We start from the raw sequence: 18,051 nt of genomic DNA, 5'->3' as shown, positions 1-18,051 counted from the left end.
CGCGCGCAGGAAAGAAAATCTCCAGCGCTTTTGTCTCAAACGCCAGCGTTTGAGGCAAGCTCGCCTTCCCTATCATCAAACGCTCGCTACATCCTCCAACACAATGAACAAACCAACAATTTTGTTGGTTTGAACATCCATTTTTCATGTTTGTTGAGTTCATAGTGGGAGCAAAATGAACAGACTATCAAGTTTGTTCATTCTATATGAACTACTCTAAGCTCATTTTTCCACAAGTAAGTTGAACTCTTTTAAGCTTTAAAGTTGGACTCCAATCTCTGTTCTAAATGGACACATCTTACTTTGGTGGGTATAGCTAATAAACACCTACAATGTTTCATTTGACTCTAAGTATTCAAAAGGAAAAATGAACATTTTTCAATAAAATTTATGCTTGGATTGGGCTTGTTGTCAATCTGTTACAAGGGTCTTGCTGATCTTTTTTCTATGAATCTCTGTATTTATTCGTCCGAATGTTTTGGGGGTTGGGCTTATCATCTCGCGCAAGGGTCATGCATCTTCTCTGTATCTTCGAGTGAGCATTTGGCCCGATGTCCACAGATATAGCTGGAACCATCCGTATTTTTGTGGGTGGGTGTCCAGATCACTCCGGATCGTTCGCTAATGGGTTGGATGCGGATGGAATTTTTGAAATCCAACATATTATGGATTGGGCCCAGATACAACCTTTAAAATCCGTTGGATATTCATACCCGTTCATTTTTCTTTATCAAACTTCTTCGGTACAAGTATGAAGTAAGTATATTTGTTGTTTTTTTGCCAAACTTTGATGAGCTTACAGGATACAAAACCAATATATGTACAAATTGACATACTTGATCCCAAGTACACCAAAAACATTTTATTGTAAAAGGGTCGGGTTGTTATTCCTCTTCAAATTTTTGCATATAAAAACGATCCAATTTTAAAACCTTAAACAAGGTAATCTTATTTCTAAAACATCCGTAAACTTGTTGTCTTTATTTCTCTATTATAAACTTTAATTATAAAACAAATCTGTTAAATTATCTACATCCAATCTGTCCATCCTGCATCCAATAAATGTTGGATTGGATGTTGATGCCAAATTTAAAATCCACGTGAAATAAATTGGATGCAAATGAAATGAAAATCGATCCATACCCGCCCATACTCACCCGCATATGTATCATTCCTATGTTCCAATTCTGATGTTCACTGAACTAGAACCGAATTCGAATCCCACTAGTTAGCATTTTTTTATTCTTAATATTGTCGATTGTAATTTGTGTTTGTGTCCACTACAGTCTACAGCTTGACACCAGCTCCAAAGTCTTCCCTCAAGTCATGAATAAACCTTTTCCAAGAATAAGATTCCTTAGGGTTTTCTTACAACTTGATCAAAGCTTGTGATAATTCTACACAAACATTTAGAAAGTTATACTATATTTTTGGGTTTTCTTATTGATCTGATGATATAAGAAGAAATCATGGAAGGAGGAGGTGAAGAGAAAAAGCATGTATATTCGGTATGGGCAATCCCACCAGCAGATGTACAAGAAAGGGTGAAAAAAGTAATGAAAAGCTTAAGATCAGAATTTGATGGACCGGAGTTTGAACCACATGTTACTGTTGTTGGAGCTATTGAACTCACTGAATCTGATGCCCTTGTTAAATTCAAATCTGCTTGTGAAAATCTCAAACCTTATACTGCTAATGTTGTTTCAGTAGCTACCGGGACTTTCTTTTATCAATGTGTTTATCTCTTATTACACCCCACTCCTGAGGTATTTTTGATCCCTTTCTTTTGATTTTGGTCCTTTAAACCTTTCGATGATTTTATTGTTATTTCCAGTATTCCTTAATTTATGTTTGTTTGTTTGTTTGTTATGGTGGTGTGATTCGGTATTGTAGGTTAACGAAACAGCTATTCATTGCTGGAACCATTTTGGGTACAATAGCTCAAACGGTGAGTTCTGCCTTTTGCTCTTATCTAGTGTTTTAGTATCTTTTTGTATTGAGATTGCTTGATATTCTAATTTATAATCTAGACGAGGAACCAGAAATAGTTTGCCAGTAACATCACCGACTTCTGGAGGCACAAAAGTCCTATTACAATTTGATTTTCTAGGAGTTAATGCATCTAATGTGAGTGATATTTTGGCTAAGCTTGCCCTAATACGAGATTAACTAAATAGTGCTGTAGAAGACCACTAAACAGTATTGGGAGGCAATTGTTATTAGATGTGGAGCAAGTTGTAACAAACCATTAAGCTTTAATCTATTTTACTTTGCATTGAAAAAAAAAAAGAAAAAATGAACTAACTTAAGCTGGAAAGCAGTGTAGTCAAGGTTGGTGTTTTTAGTTGTCTGATGTCATTGACATTTGATTGAACTTGGTACTGTGTTATGGGAAAAAGAAAAAAGAAAAAAAGGTTGCAATCAGCTGAGGGTCCAAATGACTTATTAGTAGATCATAACAAAATTACACTTTGCACTAGTAAGTAATTTTTAGTTTTGAATGCAGTAGTATTTAAACAAGGGTGAATTTCGTGTTTCCTGTATCCTATACCGAAAACCTATCATATAGATTGATAGTGCAATCTTTTTAAAAGAAACATCACTGAGTTTATGCATGATGGTGTGGGTTGAACAATTTGTGAACAAATATTGGTAGCTTTCCTAGAATTACAAGCCTTTAAACATCATAAGAGAACTAGTTCCCACTAGAGCGTGCCGTGGAAGGCGCGATCTAAGCAGAAACTGCAAACTGTCAAAGGTCTTGCAACCTGATCTGTCAATGAAAACAATAACTCTTCAATCCTTAAAAAGTCTTTGTGGTTATGGAAATTTCTTCTGTACTTAGGTGCGTATTCCTTAATGTTGGTTATATTGTCAATGTCCTTAGTTATGCCTTAGATTGTATCTTGTATTGCAGCTTATATGCCACATTTGAGCCTCCTTTACGCGGATCTAACAGAGGGGGAGAAGCTAAGAGCTAAAGAGAAAGCAGTAGCACTTGATGAGAACTTCGGCACTTTGAGCTTCAGAATATCTCAGCTTGCCTTGTATAAAACAGATACTGCAGATAAGACTCTAAAGTCATGGGAGAAGGTGGCTGAATACAATCTTGCCTAGATTTTCTTTTCAAATAAACGACACCCGTGTATGCAGCGTTGCTGCCTTCTGTAGTTCTCTTATTCTGTTGCAACTTCTAATGCTATTAATAACAAATTTCAAGTTTTATCTACAAGATTTATACTACAGCAGTTTGAGTTTCCAATATCTCATCTCGTTTTGCAAAAGACGGATACTGCAGGTAAGATCCTATGAGAAGGTGGCTGTTTACAGTCTTGTCTGGGTTTTGGGTTTATGTTTGCTCTTCTAAGAAATGACTTCCTTGTGAATATGCTATGTTGCTGTTGCTTCATCAGATACATGTGCGATCTAGTTAGCTACACAGTCTAATAGAGTACATGCTGAGGACTAAAAAATGTGCTGAGAGGACTAAAAAAAAACCGATGGAAGATTGCCAAATTCTTTTGCACCATTTTTGTATGTGTCCTTGTGCAGGGGACATTCAATTGTTCTCGTTGTCATTCCACTTTTATTGGATGTTCCCAAAAAAGACTAGTTTTAAGAGCAGATTGTAGTGTAATGGATAGATACGAGCTGATTGTAGTATAATGGATAGATACAGAAGCTTTGATTTGTAAACCTACCGACGTTGGCCTAAACTAGTGTCAATACCCTGATTAGTCATCATCCAGAATAAACGAACTCCAGTATTTTTTAAGGGGCAGCTCTAAGATAGGGTCGTAAGGAAATCAACTCCAGTATCCCTTGGTCATGTAATTTACCTAGTGGCCAAATACTCTTTAGATCGGTTATATTATACACCTAGCCGATGCTAGATAGTATTCTTAAGCCAAGTCTTATGGAGAAATATGGTAGGATGATCGCGACGCAAACTCTTTCTCTCATCGAAAGCGAGGAATGGTAGAGGGAAACAAAACTTGAGCAAGGAACGAAACCTCGCCCAGGAAAAATAAAAAAGTGAGAATTTAGATCTTGTTTACTCGAATATGCAAAACGGCAAGTTGGTAATGGTATTACTATTAATATTTGGACTTCTAACTGGATTTCTTGTATGCCTACTGCAATCAAGATTGGGAATGGGTTTCGCAATTAATTGACTCTACTTCAGCAGAATGGAATGTTTCACTTCTGTGACAACTCTTCACTACTGATCAGGTGGATTTAATTCTTACCATTCCATTCAGTTAAACCAATAAGACATTCTGATATGGCCTTATACTATTGCTGGTATTTTTAAAGCTTCTTCAGCTTATAAACTGCTTTGTGAACAAGATAGTAACAATAATGATGCCTCTCTTCAAATGTCTTGTCAGTTTTGGCTCAAGTTTTGGAAGCTTGTTTTGGAAGCTTAAAATGCCTCATAAATATCAGTTTTTTATGCGGAAAGTTCTTCATAATGCAATCCATGTTAGAAGTAATCATTTTCGTCATCTGGCTGACGCTGAGCATCTTTATGTTCTTTGTAATGTAACTCAAGTTGAGGATATTGATCATATGTTACTTCAATATCCTTTTTCTCATGCAATCTGGAGATATTTTTTACCTCAACAATATTCTTCTATTTCTCGGCAATCTGCAGTTTTATCATGGGTTCAAAATTGGCAACATCAAGACTTTCCTATCAACGTTACCAGTTCAATTAACTCCATTCACCATTTGGAAACGTAGATGTAGGATCATGTTTGATGGCAATAGACCTAATTTAAACACTATCATATGGCAGGTTAGTTCATATATGCATTATCATCATTTAAGCAGTGTCTCTGATAATGTTAGTAGGTCTATTAAAGTTAGAATTTCTGCACATAATATCTAGATTCCTCCTCCCTTGAATTTTTTGAAAATCAATATTGATGCTTCTTTCAGTACTCATACTTTACTTGCTGGAACTGGTATAATAGTGAGGAATCATACAGGAGAATATATGGTTGGAAAATGACATATAAAAAGAGCTATTCATGTTCATCAGGCGGAGTATGGGCTTTGCTGGAAGCTATGCATATGGCGAATACTTACAGTTGGCTTGAGGTTATCTTTGAAATTGATAATATTAGTTCCTATGTAGAGAATTACTCTACTCTTCCTTCCTGGCAGAGTGTTCTTATACTTAAGAAATGTGTAAACATATGTAACATTAATGCAGTTTGGTCTTGTGTTTCTGTTTATAAAGAGTATAATAAAGCAGTTGATGCTCTAGGTAAAGCTGCTAGAAAACATAATATGTATGGGGAATGGTGGTCTCATCCACCTAAGTTGTTAATTTCTCACATAGATCATGATGTAACTCATTTTTTTTTGTGTAATATTATGTTGGTTGTTCTGTTAAAAAAAAATTTTAAAAAAAATCTACTAAAATCTATTTTTATCAAATGTTGGTTGTTCTGTTAAATCTACTTCTACTCTACTAAATGGCTCTCCAGGTGAAGTGTTTGTTCCTCAAAGAGGCTTAAGGCAGGGAGATCCCTTATCTCCTTACCTATTTATCATTTGTATGGAGTCTCTTTATAGATCTTCATTTACGGCTGAAGCTAATAATCTTATTCATGGGTGTCCCGTCACTAAAAACAGCCCTTCTGTGAGCCACTTGTTTTTTTGCAGATGACTGCCCGCTATTCGCTAGATCTAATATAAATGAGGCTAAGCATATAGAAAAAATCATTGATCAATTCAGCAAATTCTCGGGTCAATCTGTTAACTTTGATAAGTCTGGTCTTGCTTTTAGCCCTAAGGTTCCTAATCCTATAAAAAGTGTTATTTCTAATATCTTTCAGATTAAAAGAATGGCTTTGCAGGATAAATACCTAGGAGTCCCTCTCCTTTTGCAGAAAAATAAAGTTGAGTCATTCTCTCCTCTAATGGATAGGTTTAGTGACAGGCTTGCCCCTTGGCAATCTAAATTCATAGCTCAACCAGGTAAGACAACTTTAACTCAGTCTGTTTTAGGTACAATTGCTAGTCACCATATGGCTGTCTTCCCCATGCCTAGAATAATCACTGATAAAATGGATGCAATCCAGAGAAATTTCTGGTGGAATAAAAAGAGTGGTGAAAAAGGCACTTATGCCAAAAAATGGACCCATGTAGCTTACCCTAAGGACCTGAGAGGTTTAAATATAAGACAATCAGCTATTCTAAAGAAAGCCCTTTTAGCTAAGCAACCTTGGAGGTTTCTAGATGATCCTGATGATCCTTGGGCAGTTCTCCTAAGACATAAATACTTCAATGGTTATAACCCTGTTAACTGTGCTTTGTCTAGACAAGGTTCTTGGGTTTAGAAATGAATATGTGATGGCTTAAGAAAGTTTTATTGCTGGAAACTAGGTGATGGGAACAACATTTATATTTACAAAAATAATTGGATTCCTTTTATGTCTGGTCCTCCTAAATCCAATTTTATGTCTATTAATATCAATAAAGTCTCTGACTTTATAGATGCTAGTACTCATACTTGGAAAACTGATATTCTTGAAGCTTTGTTTGATAGGGACACAATCAAAGTTATTCAAGACATCAGAATCCCTATCTCTGGTAAAGATGTTATTAGGTGGAAGCCAAACATTAATGGCTTTTTCTCTGTTAAGTCTGCCTATATGGCTATTTTGGATGACACCCAATCTAGGCCTCCCAATAGTGATGATATAGAATGGAAAGCTCTCTGGAAAACAAAACTCCCTATAAAGATCCAACATTTTTTATGGAAATTTCTCCGTAAGTGCTTGCCTACTAGAGATAGACTAGCCAGATTCACTAAGCATAAGCAGGTTATTTGTTCTCTTTGTAAGAGTCATAATGAGTCTTCCCAGCATCTGTTTTTGGAATGTAGTATTGTTATAACTGTCCTTAGTAACATTGATGCAAACTGTGTTCAACTGCTGCAAGGTAAGGATATTCACTCTTGGTTTAAACTTTGGTTTGATAAGGATTTAAATTCCAGGCCAACTAATACTCCTCGGTTTAATACTATGTGTTTTACAATGTGGCAAATATGGAAAACTAGATGCAGTGTTGTGTTTGACAATTTGCAGGTTAATGCTGATGAGATTACTATGAACATAAAAAGTCGTATGACTGATTGGTTAAGAATACAGGGTGCTTATCCACTAAATAAAAGAGAAAATACAGTTTCATCAGTTTCAAAACACTGGAAAGGACCGGAAAAGAATGGTACCGAAGTTAATTTTGATGCAGCATTCTGCAAATACATTAAAATTGTTGGTATAGGTCTAATCAGTCGTGATGTTGCAGGTAGAAGCAATGGAGCTAGGGGACATTGCACAAGGTCCTTAGAACCTGAGCAGGCAGAAGCATTGGCGGCATTTGAGACTATTAAATGCGCAAAAGACAAAGGAATAACAAGGTTGCATCTAGAAGGAGACAGCCAAAGGGTGATAAATGCGTTAAATGGAAACCTGGGAGCAATCAAATGGACCAATGCAGACATAATTACAGATCCAATCTTTCTTTTAAATAAATTTAGCAGTTGGAAGTGTTCTTTTATTTATCGTGAGGGCAACAATGTTGCAGACATTATAGCAAAAAAATCTTTATCTTTTTCTAGAGCACAAGAATGGAAGTCTATAATGCCCTCTTGGCTAAGCTCAATAATTACAGAAGATGAAAACTACTTGGCTCTAAATGCCTAAATTTTAACAAAATCTCTTTTTTTCGTAGTAAAAAAGAGATTGTTCTGTTAAATCTATTAAAATATTCTTGTGTGAAAATTGATATGCCGCCTAAATCTTCTTTTGCTCCCACACCTTAAAGCCGGGATATTCTTCTTGTCTTACGTGGTCCCACCGTAGAGGAGGGGATTTCCCTCCTCTATAAGACTTAGCCTTAATATGCGAAGTCACATTTGGATAGGTTTATAGTATAAACCTATTTAATTGTGTATAGTGTTTTTCATATGTAAAGAAACATTTACATTTGGTTGTTTTATAATGAAGAACTTTGCACGAGACATATCTTAATTTTGAAATAGTAGAATTTGCTAGATCGAAATAAAACATAGTGGATTCCTGTTCTTCAAATTTATATAATTATTGTTGATGTACCAGAGATGGCAAGGTGTTTAATATTTTCCTGCTCATATTCGTCTAACATTTAAAAGTTTACACGGAATAAGCTAGATGTTCTATAATTACCAAACTTTTATGGTGAATCGGGTAGTAATCAAAATAATTATATTTTATATACGTCAAAAAATAGGTAAATGTTTGGGATGGGCCTTTGTCCCTCTTCCAGTCCAATAAATAAGTAAAGATTTGGATGACACCTAGTTCTAGTCCTAGGCGAGCTAAACAAGAAATTTTGGACCAACATGCAACCAACTAATAGTAGATAAACATATCTTTGGTGTATCCACAGTCTTCAAGTTTATTTTATAGACGAATCAACTTTTAGATAATCATATGTTTTGTCGGTATAGCCGAGCCGACAAGATGTTTTAAATTTTTCTTGCATATTTTTATCTAACATTTAAAAGTTTACCCAGAATTGACTAAGTGTTCTATAATTCCCAAAATGTTATGGAGAATCGAGTAGGTAAATTTGATTTTGTGTATTTCAATAAATAAGTAAATGTTTGGTGTGGGATAATGTTTCGCAGCCAGTCCAACAAATAAGTAAAAATAGTTGGATGCCACCTGATTTTAATCCTAGGTGAGCTAAATAAGAAATTTGGCATCCACTTGCACCCAACTTATAGATAAACATATGATTTAGCATATCCACATCCTTCAAGATTATTTCATAGAAAAATCGTATGTACAAAAATTGATAGACCAATCGAATTTTCAATCTATAGAAAACAACAAATAAATAATCAAATTAAATAAAGAGGCTAAACGGGTAGAAGACAAATTCTCGCACCTAAGATCACTAGTTGAAATGCCTAGAAGTATATTTTTATACATGTTGACTAGTTGAATATCTTAGCTAGCCTTTATAAAGAAGATCAAATTTTAAAAACACGAATGTGCTTTGAGGAACCATTAGAACCATGTTACCAATTTGGAATAGTCCGGTTGGTTAGGAAACTGATTCTCTTATTTGAGATGAGTACTTGAGTCACATTTTTGTCATTATCAGTCGAAAAGTAAAATGAAATCGGAATGGTAAACTTTCTTAACCAGAAATGAGATGCTCTTTATATAAATAAATAAACTTAACATTTTATTTTTGAATTTTTAGTATACGAATCCATGATTACCAAATTTTCAAATTAATTATAAATTTCTTATTTAATTCTTTTTTATTATATGATTACCAAATTTTCAAATTAACTATAAATTTCTTATTTAATTTTTTTTATTGCAAGATAAATCATAATGTTAATATTATTAAATGTCGGTGGAAATCAAATTTATTCACTCAATCAATTACAACTTAATTTAATAAGAAAAATCTAAAAAGAAAAGATATAACAAGTTAGAAATGGAATCTAATTCAAAATCTTCATTTATTTGCTTCAAATTAAACTACAATACCCAAACAACCCTACCCGCATTTAATATTTTTATCTAAAAATAAAGTACATTAATAGTGGTACCATTCAATGTACATGTATATCAAAATCTTTTCTACTTGTATAAATTCCTCCTCGATTTCATACACCATCCATAAGCAAAAGATATAACAGGATTGTAAAAAATGGTGTCCAGATCCAGTTTCTTGTTTTTTATTTCAATTTTCATCTTTTTATTATTCATTAGGAGAGGTATAGGGCAATGTGTAACATCTGATTTAAGACTTACACAAGAACAAGATGCTACATATGAAGGAGTACCCCAATATAGAGTTCTCATCGTAAGTACCTGCAAATGCGCCATATTGAATTTGATAGTAGATTGTGGTCGCTTCAAGAGCGTTCAAGTTGTGCCTAATGGAGATCTCGAGCAATTCCCTCATGGTGAATGCTTGGTTAGAGGAGGTCATGAAATAACTCGAGACAACTTATTTCTTTTTCGATATTCATGGAAAAGTCCGACTAATTTCACAATTAAGAGATTTGACAGCAAATGCTAAACTAGAAAATCTTCTTTAAAATAAATGTAGATGGAGGAGTTTCTTTCCGGTTTATTTGATCTACATAACAAATTTCACTAATGAAAATGAATGTTATTAATTAATTGTAACCTATAGATTAAATCTCAAAATCTGATCTTTCAATAACACTTTGTGCAATAAACATTCTTTTCATGGTAGGATATCTTCTTTATGTCCCATATATGGATGACAACATGGTGGAAAACATTATATTCCTGATTTCAATGTATTTGCTAAATACCTTTTTTTTGGAACAATCTGTTCTTCATTTACATTATAAAAAATAGAGACCTTTGGTCAACATACGATGGAATAACATCCATGAAGACAAACATAAGTTTTGGTGCATCTCCATCCTTAAAGTTTTTATCTTCGTTTTGAAGATCTAGAGGTTCAAAATAAATATTAATAAGTATTTTCCTAATTGTTTTTATGTATTGCCAAAAAAATATTCATTAGAGTATGAAAATAATTACATCTTTGGAGATGTTAACCGATGCTCCATAAAAAAGTAACGGGTATAAAGAAAGTGTAATAAAATAACTTTGCCAAAGCAAAGAGCATGATATTGGAAAGTTCAGTTTTTTGTTCTCTTCAAATAAAGCAATCATACAGTATGTCACAATGAAAACGCATGCGATACCAAATACACCCAACTTTTTCGTTCGACAACCTGTATAGACATAACTAAATACAATAGCAAGTAAACCAACTGAACGATCCTTGACAATATGTATATAGAGTTTAAATATCAACCTCTACTCAATCAGTCTGTGTATAGACACAAGGTCCGTGAACCTGATTGTTAAGCAGAGTACTTTGACGATCTCAAAAATAAAATATCCAAGATCAATATAATCGTATCCAAATAATCCAATCGGAATTCTGCTAAATGGTTAAACTTGTTATTTATCTTTTAAGATACGAATTCTACAATAAACAAGTCTCGTAATCGATTACAATTAAGTGGATATATCTACTTAGATTAAATGCGTACAAATATGTGACGAATCTAATTATAAAGATAAAAAATATAATGTGGAAAAGGAAAAACACAAGACACAAGAAATTTTGTTAACGAGGAAACCGCAATAGCATAAAAACCCCAGGACCTCGTCCAGATTTGAACACCACATAGTATCAAGCCGCTACAGACACTAGCCTACTATCAGACTTCGGACTGGTTGTTGAGACCGAATCCACCCTCCAAGCGATTCAGTTACAGTCGCCCCTGACGTCTCTTAAACCACGCAAGGATCTATGCACTTGATTCTCTTAGCTGGAGTCCTTTACCACCTAAGAGTTTCTTCAACCGCAGGGAAGACTTTTGATACCAATCTGCCTCTAACAAATAAACATTTAGAATAACGATCAAGGTGGGAAATCTATTTTAAATAGAAAAATCTAGCAAACTTCACAATCCGGAACACTTACACTCACTTATATGAGAAGCCTAGATCTTTGTACCACCTCTTAAGAACAATATTCAAAAGATCAATTAAGATCAGATTTCAGATATTTATTTTGAGGAATCACAAAATCTGAGACGAAAAGAAATTTGTGGTTTCTATCTATCTTGCCTAAAGGAGATTACGAGAACCTCGATAAAATAAAAGCAAGATCAGAATTTACAAACTATCAAGGTAAAGATGGTCGGACTTGGATTCACAAATCCTCAAAGTGAGATATTTTAGTCGTAGACCTAATTATGTTTCTTAGAGGAAACCTTGGTCAATAAGAACGACTCCAGAATCAACTAGGACGCAAAGTGTCACGAATTGAATTTCCCAGTTGAAAGAACATCTCTGTTCATAGTTTATTCAAAACCCGGTGTTGCTTCGAATTAAAACTAAGATAACTTGAGAATCAAGCAAACTCGATTCTTGAAAAATATACAATAGAAGAATATACACTTATGTTCGGTTACTGAACCGTGTATAATGACCATTCGGTTTGGCAAGTCAGCCAAAGAACTAAATGAAATTTGATATTCATTCAAACACTTAAGAGTTTTATCATGATGCACATACACAAGTGTTTAAGTGATCAATGAAGTACTAGAATTGTTCAAGAGAGTTATAGCAATGCTAAACATATTATGAAAACAAGTCTTCGAGCATATACTAAAATATAAACTGGGACAGTTGGTACAACGGTTTGCCAACTGTAAGGCTTGTTCACGATTCAGGGTGCTACGGTAAGTGAACCAGGTTTTTCAACCCTACAAGACTACCGAACTCAGTAAATAACGATCCGTGAACTGGGTTCCCAACTGCTAGCCTATTATTCCAAGTTCGAAAATTCAGTTCACCATGGTTTGCCAACAAGGTTCGTGAAGTGTTCCCAAGTGAACTTGTGGTTTGCGAACTGGTTCGCCAACCTTCATGTATTTCTGAAACTCATATATATATGGTTGTCAAACTAGTTTTCCAACCTACCTTGAGTAGAAATATCGGTAAGTTCAATATTTCTCTCTTATGATGTTTGAAACATTCCCAAATGATAAAATCATTTGTATGGGAAATTTTCAATTGATCCACAAATTAATTCACATAACTAATATTGTTAAGGAACTTTGAACATCTTTGCTTAGAATTATATTTCGATATTTTTCACAAGAAAAGCTTGACTCAAAACCTGTTCTTTGTAAATCTACTAGAAATCACACGGCATAGTCTCAAAAGATAGAATGATGAGATAGTGACTAAAATAGAATGGTTCAGTTTTCACGTACCTGATACAAAAATGTCTTCGTCGATCTTCAATATTCAAGGGTGATGTCTGATACTCAACTAAAAATTCTAACCTAGTCCGAGACTTGACTTAGTATACTAGAAATCAAGATATAGTTTTGATCACCCGACATTGAAAACAATCTTGAGATAGCAAAACTTGTGGGTTCAACCAAGAATTTCTCTAACAATCTCCCCCTTTGTCAATTTTAGTGACAAAACTATTCAATACATATGGATACAAATATAAATACGTTTTTCAGATTAATCCACTATGCTTGATTTCCTTGGTTCCTTAACACACGACTTGAATTCTTCATACTTCATGTTCTTCTAATGTTTAACATGTATTTGTTCAGCACTTTGTTGTTGAAGATCCGTAGCGATAAAAACTTTTGAGAAAAAACAAAAGAGCTTTTATAGAATGAGGTAATCACTCTACTCATTGGTTGTTATAGAGAACCATAGTATTGTTACCTTCCTTAAAATAAGATATCACGGATTTGGTCTTAATTTATAGCTTAAGATGAATGAAACGGCAAAGGCTCTACAACACTGGCATAAATTTTTTTTTTTGGAATTCTACCAGAATTACTTAGGGAAGCTGAGTTCCAAATCAAACTTGCTCAGTAAAAATATGCAACAACAAATGGTAATAAACTTTTGTTCTGGCTACAGCACGACAAAGAGACACGTAATACACACATGATGCGGCAACACTGCCATGATACATACTTGAAGCAAAGGGAAAGAGTAGGTAGCTGAACAATAGGGATCTCAACATAAAATTCTTCCACACCAAAGAAACTATAAACCGAAAAATAAATCACATTCATCAGTTATAGGAGGACAACAATATCTTGGTAGACAATCAGAGACAAATTGCTACTCTGATGGTAACTCGTTTTGAGATACAATAGATTGCAAATTCGACGATGATAGACATGCACTTATTCAACAACTTTACACCAAGGATTTCAAATTACCACTGCACCGATTTAATGATCACCAACAAATGAAGAAATACAGAAAGCACTGATGAACATTGGGTCAGAGAAAGCACCAGGGCCAGACGGATACACAAGTAAGTTCTTTAAGGTTTTCTGGGATACCACAAGCCCACTAATAATTGCGGTGGTGAAAAGTTTCTTTGACAAAGTGGAGTTGGCAACACCTTTCGACCACACTAATATCACTCTCATCCCAAAAACAGAAAACCCGACCAAGCCAAATGAGTTTAGACTAATTGGACTTTGCAATATGGTCTACAAAATCATCTCAAAACTACTGGTAGATAGACTAAGTCCCTTACTCCAATTCATAAATAGTCTATACCAGAGTGCGTTTGTCCCCAATGAAGAAATACAAGACAATATTGCCATTGCTATAGAGATTTTCCATCACATCAGAACCTCAGCTCCCACTAAGAACCCAAAAATTGCTTTGAAGTTGGACATCAGAAAAGTTTATGATAGCATAGATTGGGGTTTTGTGAGACAAATACTAATTGCTTTGTAATTCCCAGTTAAATTCATTGAGTATATCATGTTGTGTATTACCATTGTTACATATTCAGTGAATGTGAATGGCACACCACAGGGAAATATCAAACCACATATAAGGATCAGACATGGAGACCCATTATCTCCATATATCTTCATTCTTTGTGCAGAAATATTGTCTACAAATCATACAAGATTAGAGAACCAAGGAAATTTGAAGGGTTTGTGTATCTCAGCAAAGACAAGGCCAATCCTACACTTAATGTATGCAGATGACTTGCTCATTACGTGCTCAGCCGATAAAAATACTTGTGATAACCTGACAAGATTCTACACTCTTAATATTCTTCGGCTAGCCAGACTATAAACACACACAAGTCAATTCTCATCCATCACCCTCACATACCTCAAAACATAAAGGATTGGCTGAAAAACATCTTAAACATCCCAACAACTCATAAACCACCTAAATATTTGGGGATTCAGTTCAAGGAGGGTAGATACTCATCCCCAATATTTGCTCAACTGCTACAAAAACTGGAGAGAAAGGCCAAAGGATGGATGTCCAAGTGCCTTAATCAAGCAGGTAGATGGATCCTAATTAACTCCTCACTACTGCCAACAGCCAACCATACAATGCAAACACAACTACTGCCGGCACACGTTCACCAAAAAATGGTCAAGATAGCTCGTAACTTATTTTGGGGACATGATAAGAACACAAGGAAGTTACATGTGCTAGGAAAGGAGAAGATCAAACTGCCGATTGGTCAAGGAGGATTAGGGATAAGAGATTCAACAAAACATAACTTTGCTTTGCTGGGTAAGAGAGTATGGAAGATTCATGCAGACCCAAACTCAATCTGCAACAACTTGTGTCGAACAAAATACATTCATCAGCGGTCAATCCTACGGGACATGCAAAAACCAGCTGACACGTCAAGTGCTACTTGGAAAAACTTACATAAAGTAGCTTCTTTTGTGCAGGCACATTATGCAATACAAATTGGAGATAGAAAATCAACTACTATTAAGGAAAATTGGATCCCCATACATGTAAACACCTCGACACCGGGAAATCTGAGCAATAACTTGGTCAATACGTTAATTGAACCTCATTCATTTAATTGGAACGTAACTCTCCTTGAAAAAGCGGGGGTATGACAACCATACCTAATAATTCGTTCGACAATCTGTATGGACTAACTCCAATATAATTCCGAGAGCATCAACTTAAAAAACGAGCTCAATCAAGAAATATACCAAAGATTTATATCTCAATTTCTCAGTACAATCTACAATCGAACAGATAGAAATCTGTGAGCCCGATTGATATGAGAAATAACCTAGACGGTACCAAAGACCAATGCCCAAGTGCCAATCAATTACTATCCAACAATCAAGGTCAGATTTACCAATTGAATGAACTACGCACAACCTCTGATATTTCAATTATATAAACAAATATAATGTGGAAAAGAAATAACACAGACACAAGAAGTTTTGTTAATGAGAAAACCGAAAATGTAGAAACTCCGGGATCTAGTCCAGATTTGAACACCACACTGTATTAAGCCTCTACAAACACTAGTCTATTACAAGTTAACTTCAGACTGAAATGTAGTTGAGCCCTAACCAAGTCTCACACCGATTAAGGTACAGTCATGTTTCGTACGCCTCTTGAACTATGCCGGATTATGCGCACTTGATTCCCTTAGCTGATCTCACCCACAACTAAGAGCTGCTACGACCCAAAGTCGAAGACTTATAAACAAATATGTCTCCCAAGGATAAGTCTATTCTGATAGATAAATCTGTCTCCTACAGAAGTATGTATGAAGTTTTGTTCCGTCTTTTGATAAATCAGGATGAACAAGAACCAATTGATAATCCGGTCTTATACTCCCGAAGAGCAGCCTAGAAATAAAAATCACCTCACAATAACTTAACTATATGGTAGTAGAAGAAGTTATTGTGGAATCATAAAGAATGAAACGAAGATATTTGTGATTACTTTTTATATCTTACCTATTGGAGATAAATCTCGAGCAAATCTTAGAGAAGATAAAACTCAATACGATAGAACAAGTACGATCAGAACACGTAACTACAGATAAAATAGTTGGGTCTGGCTTCACGAATCCCAAATGAAGTTTTCAAGTCGTTAACCTATAATGTTTTTGGAAAAAACCTAGGTTAAAGGATAATCGATTCTAGTCGCAACTAGGGCACATGAAAGTGCCGGGATTAGTTTTTCAAGTTGCTAGAGTTCTCCCTTATATATTCTTTCAAATCAGGGTTTGCTTTTAATCAAAGCTAAGATAGCTTAGTAACAAAGAATTTAATATTCATCGTTAGATGAAAATCTGATTTAAGATTCAAGCTAAGTCTGCTTAAAGCCAAAGCAATATTTTTCCACCATCAGATGGTCTTAGCTTGTTACACACAAATGAAATATATCTTAATTTAGATATGGATAACCGTACCTAAACGTGTATATTGGGTTGGCTCAATAATGGTTAATCGAAGTTAGCCATATGAACACTTTTGTCTTAACCACATTCATCTAACACTTCTATATCAACTATGATGATCAATCAATCATGCAAGATAATCAAATGAATCTAATTGTGTTTCAAATAGAGTTGTTAAATTTTTCACTATTTCACGGAAATATATATGAACCAATTGAATCAAAATCGGATTGATTCATAAGAATCAATTCATGAACATTAAGCCACGGTTTTCAAAGATTACATTCCTTAATTCATAAATGTATTTGTTCATTATAACTTGAACCACTAAGTTTGCAAACAGGTACGCAAACTATAGCTTCCGGACTTTGGTCTTGTATATCAGTTTGTAAACGGGTATGCATACTCTGTCCTGGATCTTAACTCAGGTAAAAACGTTCGCATACTGGTATGAAAACTTGGTTCCAGGACTTTAACAGTTAAAACCGTTCACATATTAGGTATGCAAACAAGATTCCCGGACATGAATCATACCAAAATAGTTTGTATACTAGGTACACATACTGTGTTGTATCCAGACAAAGGTTTTTTTCTAAACTCTCACTTCAATCATTGAAACATCCTTAGAAGATGACAATAGCTGTCTCACACAAACTATTAGCTTATAAGTAATTTTCAAGTGATCGAATGATCAATACGAAACTTTCCGAGTCGACATCAAATGACTGTCTCACACAAATCATGTAAGATGTTTCAAGGCAGTTTTCACATGATCATGTTTTGACTTATTATTTAGTTTCCAATAAATAAATTGTTTCCAACTTAACTCGTCAAGAATATGATGAACGTAGCTAAAGCAAAAAGCTTCCAACACATATTTCGAGAAATAGATAACTGAGTTAACTCAGCTCGAAATATCAAATGTGTATAATATAAAAGTCTATATAGCTATAAGACTTAGTCTCATTAGGAGATAGAATAGAATAGACTTCTGAGTGATAGATAAGTTTTAGTCTCCACATACCTTTTGTTGATGAGGTTACTCCAAGCTCTCCTCAGTAGATCTTCATCTTCAATCGATGAACGTCGTGAAGTTTAAAGTTCAACTACACATTCTATCTTAATCCTATACATAGCTATAAGTAGACTAGAAATCAAGACTTATAGTTTTGAGCAACTTAACTTGACAAACAAGCTTGAGATAGCAACGCTTGCGAG

At 34.7% G+C, this 18,051-nt stretch overlaps 1 protein-coding gene across 1 annotated transcript; it reads left to right on the top strand.

The window, feature by feature from the left end:
• Positions 1 to 1,268: 1,268 nt before the first annotated feature.
• On the top strand, positions 1,269 to 3,238 carry LOC113271390 (cyclic phosphodiesterase-like). The gene is made up of 3 exons (XM_026521242.1): positions 1,269 to 1,766; positions 1,894 to 1,948; positions 2,918 to 3,238. Exons 1-3 carry the CDS (start codon positions 1,470 to 1,472, stop codon positions 3,115 to 3,117), a joined length of 552 nt encoding a protein of 183 aa, XP_026377027.1. The 5' UTR covers positions 1,269 to 1,469; the 3' UTR covers positions 3,118 to 3,238.
• Positions 3,239 to 18,051: the final 14,813 nt, after the last annotated feature.

The sequence above is a fragment of the Papaver somniferum genome, chromosome 4 (assembly GCF_003573695.1).
Source record: "Papaver somniferum cultivar HN1 chromosome 4, ASM357369v1, whole genome shotgun sequence".
Lineage (NCBI taxonomy): Eukaryota > Viridiplantae > Streptophyta > Magnoliopsida > Ranunculales > Papaveraceae > Papaver > Papaver somniferum.
The sequence above is the reverse complement of the archived record's forward strand: the minus strand, read 5'-3'. Positions and strand labels throughout refer to the sequence as shown.